Below are 13,214 nucleotides of genomic sequence, written 5' to 3'. Positions count from 1 at the left end.
TTACTATTTACTTTATTAACTTACGGATTTATTATATAAATATATATTCACCGCACAACATATCTTTGCCCTTTGTCTTGCTCCTGTAATGAAGACGTAGCTGATTTGCTGCCCCCAGCCCCCTAACTGGGTGTTCTCTGTTGTCTGTCATTGGGCATGGGTCTCGGGGGCCCTCCTGAGGTGGAGGGTGGGCTGCTGGCCTGGTTGCCTGTTAGTCGATGGTTTCACTCCCTTTTTTCCTTTTTTTTTTTTTTTTTTTTTTTTTTTTAGTTCATTTGGATTTTTTTTTTTTTTCCTTGGTTTCTGGATAAACCACCCTTCTGGGGACAGGACAATAAAACATGTAATATTTTTAAGGATTCCTGAAGCGTCCTCTCATTGTCTGTCTCCTGCCTCTGCCCTCGGCCTCTTAGGAGACTGAGGGTAGAAGGCCTCCCCAGGGCAAGGCAGGACACCTGACCCCGTGATCCCCAGCCCTGTGAGGGCACCGAGCAGTAGGGTGCTGAGCAGCAGGGTGCCATGAGCGTGCGCTGGGGGCAGGCGCTGTTCTGAGTGCACAGTGCACACGGACTCCCGTGGTCTGCCCTGGAAAGGTGCAGTCACCTGCTTACAGATGCGGAACGCAAGCACAGGAGGTGCAGTGACTCGTGTCCAGCTGGTGAACGGTGGAGCCGGAAGTTGAGCCCGGCCTCTGAACTGCTCAGCGTCAGGGCGGTGGGCGGTGGGGGGTGGGTGGGGGTTGGTTGCTGGGCCTCAGATTTTCCCCGCCGTGGAATGACCCCAGGTCCATGGCTGGAGGAAGGGACAGGTGCTCCGTGTCCACTGATCCTAGGCGAAGGTGGCCACCTCCAACCACTGGGCGCGAGAGCAGAAGGGAAGCCTGAGCAGGGGTTGCCCAGGCCCCTACCCAGCCACCCTGAGCCGCCCTCCACCCTGGCTCACCTGTCTGTGGGTCAGGCAGACGACCCCCTCACCTCCACCCAGGTGCTGGCTGCAGTGACCTGCGCAGAGAGGGGCGGGGTCAGCTCCCCCACCGTGGGAGAGACCACCACCTGCCCCTGCCCCTCCACAGCACTCACGGAAGATGCGGGTGAGCTGGGCAGCGCAGGACACAAAGCGCTCGAAATCCACGCGCAGGCGGCTGTCCCGGTAGCGGCTAGTGAGGACCTGGGTCAGCTGGTTGTCCAGGTGGAAGCCTAAGGGGAGGTGCCCCTGTGAACCCAGCCGCAGCTTCTCGCCCACCCCCAACTCCCCAGGGGACACCGAGGCACGCGCAGGCCTGTTACCACCTCGTGGGGCAGGTGGCCTGGGCCCCCAGGCGGCTGAGGGCAGTGGGGTTCCCGGGAAGGGCAGACTGGGAGGGCAGGCATGGCCTCCAGGGCCCGGGAGCTCACCTTGCACAAGCCCCTGCACTTCTCCGGGCCTGTTCCCTCATCTGCAAAATGGAGATCTGACAGCCCTGACCCCGTAGGGTTTGTGGGGATCAAGGAGGGTTTACGTGTGGAGAACTTCAAATGGTGTCTGGCATGTAAGAGCTGTAAGTGTCAGTATTGCTATTCCTTTAGATCGTGCAGAACTGCCTCCCTGCTGGTGGGCAGGCACTGGAAAACATTTCTGAGCAGCAAAACATTTTGTCAGTCCCACCTGGAGTCTTTCCACTTAACAGAGGTTCTTAAAAGCTGAAAACTGGTTCTTGACCTTTTCTGGGTCACAAATAACCCTTCAAGATCAAGGTGGTGGCACAACTCTCCTCCCCCATCCTTCATATGTCCAGATAAAAACAGTTTTCTGGATAACTTCATGAGCTTCAACTGCTTCCTGAAGCCCGTCCTCACCCTTATTCTGCACTTTTGTTCATTTGGCTAGTATTTGCCGCTTGCCAGTACCTGCTGTGTGCCCGCTGTGGGTGCTGTCTTCCAGTCTCGAGGAGGCCAGGGGCCTGCAGCTGAACTCTGGCTGGGTCCTCTCCCACAGCCCCTTACCCTCTGGCCTTCATCTGCCCTCAAGTTTTGGGGTGCAGGGTGCTATACCCATGATTGTGGGGAAACCCGGTCAGATGGGGTACAAGGGCCCCAAGAAGGGGTCAGGAGCCCCTCAGCTGTCCCTTTGGGATTCCTACTTTCCTTCCATGGAAACTGTCAGCTTCCTCTGGCCACTCTTGAGGGTCCCTATGTCCTGTGTTGTCTGGTGTGGGGTCCTGCTGGGGCCCTAGGAGACCGAGACCCTATACCCCCCCCCCCCCGGATTCCCCACTGCCCTCAGCCATGAGTGTGGCTCCTGCAGACCTGAGCCTCATCTCCCACCCCCAGCCTCCATTTGTCCCAGGGCTTTGTCTTGCCTCCTCTGCACACCATGTCCCCTCTGCCCATTACACCCTTGTCCTCCCTCAGCCCAAAGTATTGCTGCTTCTCATACCCACTCCTCCAGGAAGCCCTCAGTCACCCCCAGCACCCAGCATCAGGCCCCCCTCAGCTCCTACAGGACCCTGGGCTTCCCGACCCTCTCGCCGTCACACTCAGGCATGGCTGCCCCGGGACTAGAAGCCGTGTGAGGTCAGGGAAGGGCTTCTGGTCACCACCAAGGCCCCAGTTACAGGGTCAGGAGCAGCACAGGTACTCAGGGAATGTTTGGGGGCCAAGAGTGTGACTGAGCTACATTATTTCTCTCCCCAGTCTTCCATCCTGAGGCTGCCCCACCTGCTCTCTCTTGGGGTCTCCAGAGCTTTCATCCTGCTGCTTCCCTCCCTGGCATTCCCTCCATCCATACCACAGCCTTCCCCTGCCTGTCTCCAGCCACGCACACCCTGACCCTGTCCATACCCCTCCCTCCTCCCTCAGACATATTTTAAAAATTTAAAAAGCCAAAGTCCTTAGGAGGCCCCAAGTGCTGTCCTGTCTCCCCACCCATCTGACCACCCCGCCCCACCCCTGCTCACTGGGCTCCAGCCACACTGGCCTCGTCTCTGTCACTTGTCCCCTCGCTCCTCCGCACCTTCCCATCTCAGGGCCTTTGCACGGGCTGTTCGCTCTGCCTGGCACCCCCACCACCCCATCTAACCCTGCACGCCAAGCCCTGCCTGCCGACCCCCAGGCCTGCTTTGTTTTCCAGCTGTTGCCTTTATTGGTGTCTGACCCACTGGATAGCTTCCTTGCTTGTTGTCTGCACTCCCAGAATCTCAGCTCCACAAGAACACTTTGCAGTTCTCCTCTGCCCAGAGCAGCACCTGGCATGTTCTAGAGACTCGGTAGTGCTGAATGGGGATATGAACATTTGCCCTCTGTGTCTGTGTTGGGTTCTTGTGCCTCTGCCTCAGTCTCTCTGCTGAACTCAGTTTCTCACTTTCTCTGCGCTACGGCTCCCAACCTTCTCCCTGTGACCATCTCTTGCCTCATCTTACTTCCTATACATTCCTGGACATTTGATCACCACCCACACCAGATCCTCTCTCCCTTGGTCTCTCGGTCACACTCGCCCACCCCCATGGCCCCAGGGCTCAGCCTTCACTGCACTGGCCAACGAACCCTGGAGTTGGGTGGGGGGCTGGGAGTTCCTAGTTGGGGTCCCAGCCCCCCCTCTCCACCCAGGCAGAGGCACTCACACTCCTGCACTTAGCTGACTTGCTTTGAAGCCCATGGAAAGTTTTCCTCTCTTGCATTGTTTCTTGGTGTGGATTCTGTGCCCCTCACACCAATGGAATGGGCCGTGCTACTGCTTAGAATCAACTTTTCAGCAGGAGCCTTTGGCCAGCTTGCTTGCACACACACTCGGGCATTCCCTGAGCACCCAGCACCTTGCAAACCCCCGTGTTTAGCCATTTCTCAGAGAGGAAGACGCAGGCACAAGATGGAGCCACGTGCCCAGGGCCACCCAAGGAGTGAATCAATTGAGTTAGGATTCACACCCAGGCCAACCCAAATCCAGAACATTCCTGGGGGCCAGGGCCTCTCACACCAGCTTCCAAACCTTCTCCAACTTCGCCTTGTGGCAGCCCTTAGGGACTTCTCTGGTCCATCCCCCCTCCGCCCTCTTCCCCACACAGAAATAGCTGGCATTTGGCCTCTTTCAGGGTCACCAAGTCCCTTCCTGCCAGGAGTTGGCAACAAACTAAGGTGGATGGCTGTGGCTGGGTGGACAGGCAGGACCCTGAGAGGACAGGCGGCAGGAGGGGAAGCACCCCGTCCCCAGCACCCACCCCTAGAGGACCCCTGTCCACACCTGCCGCGTTCAGCGCCAGCCTCAGCTCATAGGAGTTCATGGTTCCAGAGGCGTCCTCGTCGAACTTGTCAAATGTGGCCTGGGCAGGGAGGCCAGGAGGTGTGGGTCAGTCCCACCCCCAGGCCCCTGGGCAGCAACCGAGAGCCCTGAAGAGGACTGGAAAAAGGGCCTCGGAGGCCACACAACCTGGCTTCCCCTCCCAGCTCCCTTCTTTCCTGGCTGTGTCCCTGGGCAGGCAGCTTAACCACTTTGGGCCTCTGTTTCCCAGTCTGCAAAGTGGGGACAACAGGAACACCAAACTCCCAGGGTTGTTGCAAAGAAAAGTTGAGAGTCTTCTTACAAAGCGCTTAATGAGGGCTCAGTAAGTAGCGGCTTATCACTGCTGACCCTACGCGCATGCGTCGGACCATTTACTCCTCACAGGGACCCACGTGCCCGTGAGCAAAGGCCCCTCAGAGGGGAAGGAGGTGACTTGCCTCGAGTCACAGCCAGAAAGGGGCTGAGCTGGGATCCCCAACTCCACCCCTCCAAACACACACACAACCAGCATCTGTGCTGTCAATCCTGAACTACTCGGCACCCCTAGAGGGACCACAGAGGGGCAGATGGGGGAGAGACGTCCAAGCCAGGTGCCCCTTGTCCCCAGGGACCCCATGAGCCTACAGGGCACTTGTGCCCTTATTAGTAAAGCTCCCTCTCCCTCCAGGAGGAGGTAGCCACGCCCAGACACCCCCGTTACCTGCCACTTCAGGAGGTGGCCCCATAGCTGCTGGAAGTGGTGCAGGGCCAGGCTCCGCCCATGCTGGGAATAGGGACATCCGGTTAAGGTCAGTGTCCCCAGAAGGGGAGCAGGGGCCCCAACATCATCATCACCCCTGAATAGGTCCCATCACCCCCTGGGTACCCCAAAGCACTGCAGCAGCTGCTCACAGGTCCTGAGCCCAATCTCTCCAGGGGTCCGGGCGTGAGCCCTGGCTACAGGAAAAAAAAAACCTCAGCAATTCCTGCATGCAGGCATCGTCACCAATGCTTTGTGGACATTAGGTCTCTGCAGCAGGCATTATTATTATCCCCATTTTATAGATGGGAAACCGAGGCACAGTCTGTGACTGCTGGGAACTAGCAGAGCTGGATTGGAGCCCAGGCAGGGTGGTTTTGCATCTGTGCTCCCTGCAGCTATGCTCTGTCTCTCACCGAGAGGAAGGGGTGCTCATGGGGGGCCCTGGCCCTGACCCTGGGACCCACCTGCAGGCCGGGAGGTGCTGCCAGGCTGAGCCCACAAAGATCGTGGATTAACACACACAGGAGGCTCTGTGGAGCCCAGCTCTCATGGCCAGGACCCCTGGTCAAACCACCCCCTCATCCACCCAAAGCTCACCAGGCTCCAGGGCGATGCTTAGCAGGGTCTGGAGCTGAGGGGCGTTGAGCTCTTCCTCCTGGCCAGGGAGAAGGCAGCTGTGAGGCCATTCCCTCCCGCAGCCCTCGCTGGCCCCGGCCCTCTCAGAGCTCATGGTCTAGTGGAGGAGAGAGGCCTGTCCCCAGCCCGCAGCTGCCAGAGATGAGGGCTGCACCGGGGGGAGCCCTGGGCTGGGGGCGCCCACAGCCTCCTGGCTGAGGGAGGGCAGGGAGGGCTTCCAGAGCAGGGTGCCGCGGAGGAGGCCTCGGCCAGGGCAGGGTGTGAAGGGAGACAAGGGCTAGAGGGTGCAGCCAGAGCAAAGGCCCTGAGGCAGCGAAGAGCTGCCAGCATGTTGAAGAAAGGTCATGTGATTTAAGCACAGTGAGGAAGGGGGAAACTAAAGCAAAATGAGACCCCCACGATAGAGGAGGGGCATTACTCCCTCCGCCCGGTCCCATACCCCCCATCCCTACTCACCCCTCCGGCTAGCTCCTGAAACAGCTGCTCCATCCCTAGCTCCAGGGGCACCTGGGGGGCCTGGGGAGGGTGGCGGGAGTTCAGTTCTGGCCAAGAGGGAGCCCCTCCGCCGCCACCTGTCCCCCTCCCATCTTCCGACGGCCCCTCACCGCGAGCGCCTGCAGGTCGGCGCTGATCACGTCATCAACCTCCCTGCAGAGGGCGAAGGGGAGACGGAGGCGGGGTCTCAGCCGGGGGAACAGTGGGGCCCAGGCCGGGTCCTGGGGGCTCTGGGCTCCTCCAGGCGGGGCTGGGGACCGCGAGCGCGGCTCAAGGGGGGGGCCCTGGGGAGCGGGGCTGGGGACCCCGCGGGCGGAGCGGGGTGCGGGGCTCCGGGGCTCCAGCGCACGGGCCGGGGCGGTGCTCACACGGCCGAGTGGCGGCGCTCGGAGAAGACGCGCAGCGTGAAGTCAGCCTCGTCGCCGGCGCGCGCCGCGCTCGGCACCACCAGGTAGTGGCCGGGCCGCAGGCGGCAGCGGCGACTCACGTCGCGGCGGGCGGAGAAGGGCGAGCGGTCGGCGCGCAGCAGGCCCGGCAGGAGCGCGCGGCTGCGCGGAGAGTCCCAGAGGCCCAGCAGCTGGGGGGGACGGGGGTGGGGGGCGGCGGACGTGACCACGGCCCCCCCAAGTTCACCGCGCCCCTCCAGACCATCCCTCCGCAGCCCACCCCTTCCCATCCACGACAGTCTCGCCCTCGGATTAACTCTGTCCCCCAAGACTCCCCCACCGGTGGGCCAGGCTGTCCAACCCTGGGGCCAGTGTAGGGATGGGGTCTGGGGGCCCATCCGAGAGCCCCACCTCTTCTGGAATCTGTAAGAAGAATGAGGAAGGGGTGTCAGGGGCCTGGGGAGAGGGGCCACCCCCAGAGCCCCTCCCTGCCCCCTCCACACCCCTGCATCCTCCCTTCTTCCCAACCAAGCATTCACTGAACCCCCATCCCAGTCCCTGGCCCACCCTCTCTCTTATCCCCGCCCCCTCTGTACCCTCATCCTTTCTCTGCGCCTTGGCCCCCTCCCTGATCCTCTGTGACCCCTCATCCGTCCTGCCCTTCAGACCCCTTCCTCCGATCCCTCAGCTCCCCCTCCCCTCCCTGACCCCCAGGCCCCCTCTTAGCCCCTCTCCGACCACCCCCCTTGGCCCCACCTGAAACACGTGGAAGCCCACGGTGAGGTAAGTGAGGCCCTGGGCCCTCAGGCACCGCCGGTTGCGCTGGATGAGGGACAGGAGGACGGTGCACTTGGGGATGCGGCCCCCCTGCGCGGGTCCCCATGCCCCTGCGGCCCCCCAGCCCCCCCAGGGCCCCTGCTCGTCCTCATCATCCTCCTCCTCGTCAGGCTCCAGCAGCGTCAGCCGGAACTGGGGGTTAGTCCAGAAGGTTTCTAGCAGGGGAGAAGGAAGTGGGGTCTGCCGCCTGCCACGCACCCCCCGCCTGCCGCCCCCCCCCCCCCCCCCCCCCCCCCCCCCCCCCCCCCCGCTCCAGGCCTCACCCGCGCCCGGCTGGCTCCCACCAGAGTTGAAGCCGCGCACCCAGCGGCCCTGGAACACATGGACGTGCCAGCCACCCCCCGCCGGGCTGGGGCCCAGCACCTCAGGGCTCAGCGAGCAGATCTGGACGGTGTTGAAGTGGCGGAGGAAATCCTGCAGCTCCATCCTGCACACAGCCCGGGGTCAGGCCCTGCCCAGCCCCCACCTCGCCAGGGCCCCGCTCCCCCAAACCTCTCAAGACCCCAGAAATGGCCCCTCCAAACCACCAAGTCCTATTCCTTAAATGTTACCAAGTACCCCTCAGCCCCCCAAGTATTACCATGTCTCCAGAAATAAACCCCAAATCACTGAACCCTGAACCCCAACTCCCCCACATTTCTCCAAGTCCCTAGAAATGCCCCACAAATCACCAATAGCCACAAACTTCTCCCTAAATAGTGCCAAATTGCCTTCTACCCCCAAATATCAGGACCTTCACATTCTCTTAAATACCAACAAGCATTGTTCAGCCCCTCTATATTGCCAGGTCTCACGAAATACCCCAAATACGGCCAAGCCCCCTTCAATTGCCCTGAAAATTACCCACCCCCTTTCAGTCCCCCCTCCCAAATATTGTCATGCTTGCAAATTTCCCTAATCTTATGAATTCTCCCTTGACTCCCCCAAATAGGACCCAGTGCCCCAGTTACCACCCCATGTCACACCAACGGCCAGCTCCAACCCGTTAGGACCCTTCCCCAGAAGGCCCCCCAAGTGCCTTCAAGCAGGGCGTGCCCCTCCCGGAGCCCCCTGGCCTGGCGCCTCACGTCTGCAGGGAGAGCTGGGCCTTGGGGAACTCACCAGAACTCGCCATCCTCCTTCTTCACCAGCAGGGCATCTCGCCACTCGGTGGGGAGCATGTCCCAGCGCGGGCAGCTGGGGAGACCGGGGTATGAGGGGTTGGCCGACGGCGCCAAGCCCCCCGCCCACCCCAGACCCAACCCACCTGTCACTCCAGGCCCCGTTCCACTCCACGCGGCCCCACGGGTTCCGCAGCCGTAGCAGCCGCACCTTGGTGAAGCCCAGGGACACCTGGGGGCGGCATTGTCAGTGTTGGGGGGCCTGGACACCCCCTGCCATGATCCTCCTCGGGGGGGCTTACCTTGTGCGTGCCTGTGACCGAGTATGCGTGTCCCTTCACCAGCCCGTCTTCTGTACGGTGCTCGCCCCGATCACTCTGGGTAGAGGACGGGACGGTGAGGCCTCCGTGGGGACCGAGAAGCCACTGCTCCTCCTTCCCCTGACCTCCTGCTCCCAAAGCGGGTTGGCCAGAGCCCCCGACGGAACAGCGCAGGGCTCAGAGGGTGTGAGGGTTGGTGAATGAAGGCGAGAGAGCAAAAAGGGAGAGAGACAACGAAAAAAGTTAGATGGGGAGAGGAGAGTGATATGGAGATGCAGAAACAGATCAAACGGAGAGACAGACACGAAAGGCAAGAGATTAAGTGACCAAGTAGAGGAATAAAATGAATGAGTGAATGAGTTAGAGCAACACAATAAGTGAATGTGTATATGACGGGATCAGACGATCCCATGACCCAAGCTGAGCCATGAGGCTCAATCCCGGGCCTTTTGCTGAAATTCTCAGAAAGCAGCAGTCTTTTTTTCTCTACCTCTAGGGTCCGGGAGGTACCTGCAGCTGTGGGGGTCCCCTTTGTGCGCAGGAGGGGAAAGCTTGCCTGAGAGTGAAGTTAACCCAGAGCCAGGAATAGAAAAGCACAGTTGACTGTGTCCTCTGAGCACCTGGACCCAGCCGTGCCTGAAGCTGGCGCCTATGAGGGCAAATGCATTTCCTTTTGACTTGCTCCAGTCCATTTGTGCAAGGGAATAAGCCAAAAGCAGAAGCTGGGAGGAGAGGGACACGGGAAGTGCTACTGTCTCCCCCACCCTGGCTGTTGCCTGGTCCTGGCGGGGTCTCTCACCAGGGCAGTGGCGCCCACGAGGGACTCCTTGGCCAGGGCGCGGCACAGGGCGGAGAAGAGGCCCGGGGTGTCGCGCTGCAGGTAGAGCACTTCGCCCACGCCGCCAGTGAAGTCCACAAAGGCCTCGTTCATGTGGCCGCCACGCATCACCTCGTAGGAGCCGTGCAGCCTGCGGGGGCAGGTTCGGGCCGGGGGTTTGAGACAACCCTCTGGGATCTCAGCTCTATTTGGGTCCTCCCAGGGTGTGAGATCCTCAGGAGCTACCCCCGAAATCTGTGGCCTCTTGGGGTGGGGGACCGCAGTGCACATTGGAACCTCTTGGCGATTGGGCCTGCTGTCTCTGGGGCCACGAGGACTGTGATTTCTGGGGGAGCTATGACAGAATTCTGGGGGGTCTGGAAATTTTTAGTCCCTGGGAGGTGTCTGATCTGGGAGTAATCCCTATGGGGTTTACATCAGGGATTTCAGAGCCGCAGGGTGGGGAATGGCAAATATTTGAGGATCCCAAGGACTGCACCCAACATTTTGGAGCGCTTGGGTTTCTGGACAGACCAGAAGAGACTGAGATGACAGATCCCCTGAAGGGATAAATCTTAGATCCAGTGAATCCAAGGCATGATGGATGATCTTTTGGGGTCCCTTAAGAATTAGGGGAGATTGGTGGGTCTCTAGGAATGTTTTGTATGAAATGTGAATGGACAGAAGTGTTAAAATTTGGATGTCCCCATTGGGGTCCTGGGGGCTGTGACTTGATTATTTGGGCTCTTGGGGGGGCTGTCTGAGGGATCTGTGGCATATCTGGAGAAACCTGGAGTCTGGGGGTCCTGTGGGGCTTGGGGGCTGCTGCTGGGATTTGGGGCTGCAGCCAGGGGAAGGAGGGTTGGGGTTCTCACTTGGCGTAGGCCTTTTCCAGTAGGGGGGCCCAGAACTCGTTCCGCTGCTCCGAGTGCACGAACATCAGCTTCCCCTCGCGCACGGGCAGCCTGTCGTCTACCACAACATCCACCCAGCAGCCAAACTGCCAGAGCTGGCGGGAGAAGGGGTGGCAGGGCCTGGGCCCAGCTGCCGGCCTCCAATCCTGCCTGGGCCCCCAACCTTTAACCCTTGACCCTGCCGTACCCACCCCAGGTCCAAGAATCACAGCCCCAAGGGCAGCTGTTTCCATGAGGGAAACTGAGGCACGGACAGAGGAAACAGACCATACCTGGAAGTGGAAGACACCTGCGTAGCCATCTTGGAAACCCTGTCCAGGAGGCACCACGCGGTGCAGGAGTCGGGGATACAGAGTGAGGGACGCAGCGGCCGCAAGAAACCAGCAGTTACCTTAGGGGAAAGGCTGGCATTGGGTGAGGATGGAGCGAGGGAGACCGAGGCAGGGGCACAGGGGGCAGAGAGAGGGGAGCCTGCAGGACAGAGCTGCAGGGTCCCAGCTGCATCTTGCTGGATCTGGGGCCTCGGGATGGGTTCAGGGGTCTCACCAAGCCTTCCTTGACACACGTCTGTTCGGCTCATGTCCTCACAGATGAAGTGGGGCTCAGCACAGAACTCCTGGGGGTGAGGGGAGATTCCAGGTCTCAGCCCGGGGCAGGGAGGGAAGGAGCCACTGGAAGGCCAGACGCCTGGGTCCCCTCCAGCCCTCCTTTGCTCCAGAGTAATGAGCGACTCCAACCCCATGAAAGGCCTCGTAAAGCCCGTGGAAAGGCGTTGGCTTCCCTGCACCGGCCTGGACCCAGGCTGGCTGAGCCTGCTCTGAGCAGGCCCCTCTGTGGCCCCCCCACCCTCAGACCCGGAGTCCAGACTCCCAGCCCCCTCCACCCTCAAACCCTGAGTTTGGGCTCCCAGCTCTTCTGCCTGAGAACCAGAAGTCTCATCCCCAAGACCACCTCCTCCCTCAGACCAGGAGTCCCAGCCCCCAGCCCCACTTTACATGGGGCCTCATCCATTCCACGCCTTTAGCCTTCTCCGAGTCCGGCCCCAGTTTGTCATAGCCAAGGGCATCAGGGCCAGCAGGGAAGTGGGGGTCGCGGAACAGGATCCCCGAATTCAGGCAGGCCGCCCGGATTGCCTCAAAGCTCTGGCCCCGGAAAGGCCGCGGGACCCCGACTCCAGCCCCTGCCTCCTCGTCCACAAGCTGGATGGTGACCCTGCCGCCGCGGCCGCACGCCATCTGGACACTCGGGGCTCGGGGGCTGGCCCGGGCCCTTTAACCTCCTGAGTCACAGGGGCGGGGCCTCCCCCCTTTCTGCTCCGATGCAGGTCTTTAGGCAATGAGGAGCCTTCCCTCGTTAATATTAATTGATGGCTTGGGGTGCCAGGGAGCAGGGACGCCTATTCGGTGGTTTCCTCCCTGAGGCGTGGGGCCTTCAGTTGTGGCCGGAGTAGCAGCTTAATGGGCTTGGCCAGCAGCAGGAGGGAAGGTGGGCAGAGCTGAGGGAGGACCGGCCACTTCTGTGGGATCGCCAAGAAGGAGGTCAGTGTGTGGGGAGAGGGTGTGTTTCTGCCTGCTTGTCCCCGCCTGGCTCCTTCTGGGGGCTGGGGTGAGCGGGGTCTGCCTCAGTCTCCCTCCTTGTCTGTCCTCCATCCTTCTCTCTGTCCTTGTGACTCCCCGCAGGACCCAGAGCCCCCATCCCAGCTCGAATCCCCTAAGCGGGCGGGGGTCCCCTGTCTCCCCTCCCTGCGAGCTGGGCCCCCAGCAACCGGGGTGACCCTCATGCCGACCGAAAAGACACTGGGCCCACTGGCCAGAAACTCAGCCCTATTCACCCCAGCAGACCCCTCTCCCTCAGCCACGGGGTCTGGCAGGGCCGTGTCGCCTCTGTGACACCCGGATGTCCCTCAGCCCTCTGGCATCTTCCCTCCAACTGGGCCAACAGATACTACCCGAGCCCCTGGCTGTGCGGACTCTGAAAAGGGTCATAAATCAGATTTTCTGCCCTTCCACTCGCCAAGATCCCTCGCCCCCAGGACCTCGTGCGAGGCGTGTGAGTGGTTAGGAGCCAGAGGGCCTGGGTTTGAATCCCAACTCTGCCACTTTACAGCTGTGTGTCTTTGGGCAAGTCACTTGATCTCTCTGTGCGCCTCAGTTTTCTCATCTCTACATTGGGGTAATAATAGGCCCCTCCTCAAAGGGTTGCTGCAAGAATTGAGTGAGTTGCTAGGTGTGGTGTGTTCGGGGCGGTGCCCGGCACTCGGGAGGCTCTCGGAGGACCTTAGACGCTAGGGCTGCACCCCGTATCTGGGCTCTCCTGGCACTTCCTGGGCTGCTTCTCTGTGCCTTGCACAGTCACCTCTGCCATCCTGTCCTCTGTTCTCCACGAGGCCACAGCCCTCTTGCCTTTATTTCCCCCAAGTAGACCCTAACAACAGGAACAACCCTGACAAGGGGAGATGACCCATAAAGGGCCTCCCTGGGGAGTGGCCTGCCCTTCGCCCCCTCCGCCCTCCGTCTTGCTGGATTCTGCTCACGCTCATGAACACTTGACTCTCACGGCTCTCATCACCCTTAAGCCCAGGGTCCCAAATATGCTTTCCCCAGGAGGGGGAAGATAAACCCCCTGATGTCACTGCAGTGGGGCTCTGTTGCTTTGCCAGCCCACTATGCTGCCCTCCTTTCCTGGAATCATCACCCCCATTATCTTTTTTTTT

At 60.7% G+C, this 13,214-nt stretch overlaps 1 protein-coding gene and 1 long non-coding RNA gene across 2 annotated transcripts; one reads left to right on the top strand and one right to left on the bottom strand.

The window, feature by feature from the left end:
• Positions 1-6: 6 nt before the first annotated feature.
• On the bottom strand, positions 7-11,736 carry CAPN12 (calpain 12). The gene is made up of 21 exons (XM_037820465.1): positions 11,497-11,736; positions 11,048-11,117; positions 10,774-10,892; positions 10,463-10,596; positions 9,570-9,738; positions 8,753-8,827; positions 8,597-8,682; positions 8,452-8,526; positions 7,614-7,777; positions 7,270-7,505; positions 6,925-6,936; positions 6,496-6,704; positions 6,238-6,280; positions 6,089-6,148; positions 5,594-5,651; positions 5,120-5,190; positions 4,955-5,017; positions 4,216-4,294; positions 1,080-1,196; positions 943-1,001; positions 7-855 (listed from the first exon to the last, which is right to left on the bottom strand). The coding sequence occupies exons 1-21, from the start codon at positions 11,734-11,736 to the stop codon at positions 829-831; spliced, it is 2,166 nt and encodes a 721-aa protein (XP_037676393.1). The 3' UTR covers positions 7-828.
• On the top strand, positions 6,484-9,452 carry LOC119521792. The gene is made up of 3 exons (XR_005214428.1): positions 6,484-6,578; positions 7,638-7,793; positions 9,267-9,452. It is a non-coding gene; the product is annotated as an uncharacterized LOC119521792 (long non-coding RNA).
• Positions 11,737-13,214: the final 1,478 nt, after the last annotated feature.

The sequence above is a fragment of the Choloepus didactylus genome, chromosome 27, assembly GCF_015220235.1.
Source record: "Choloepus didactylus isolate mChoDid1 chromosome 27, mChoDid1.pri, whole genome shotgun sequence".
In the NCBI taxonomy this organism is placed as follows: Eukaryota; Metazoa; Chordata; class Mammalia; order Pilosa; family Megalonychidae; genus Choloepus; species Choloepus didactylus.
Note: the sequence above shows the minus strand (reverse complement) of the source record. Positions and strands in the feature narration are given on the sequence as shown.

Coding starts and splice junctions, on each gene's coding strand:
- CAPN12 (XM_037820465.1), bottom strand. CDS start 11,736: ATGGCGTGCGGCCGCGGCGGCAGGGTCACCATCCAGCTTGTGGACGAG. Junction 11,118..11,496: donor TGGAATGGATGAGGCCCCAT/GTAAAGTGGGGC, acceptor CCTCACCCCCAG/GAGTTCTGTGCTGAGCCCCA. Junction 9,739..10,462: donor CTGGAAAAGGCCTACGCCAA/GTGAGAACCCCA, acceptor CTGCCCCCGCAG/GCTGCACGGCTCCTACGAGG.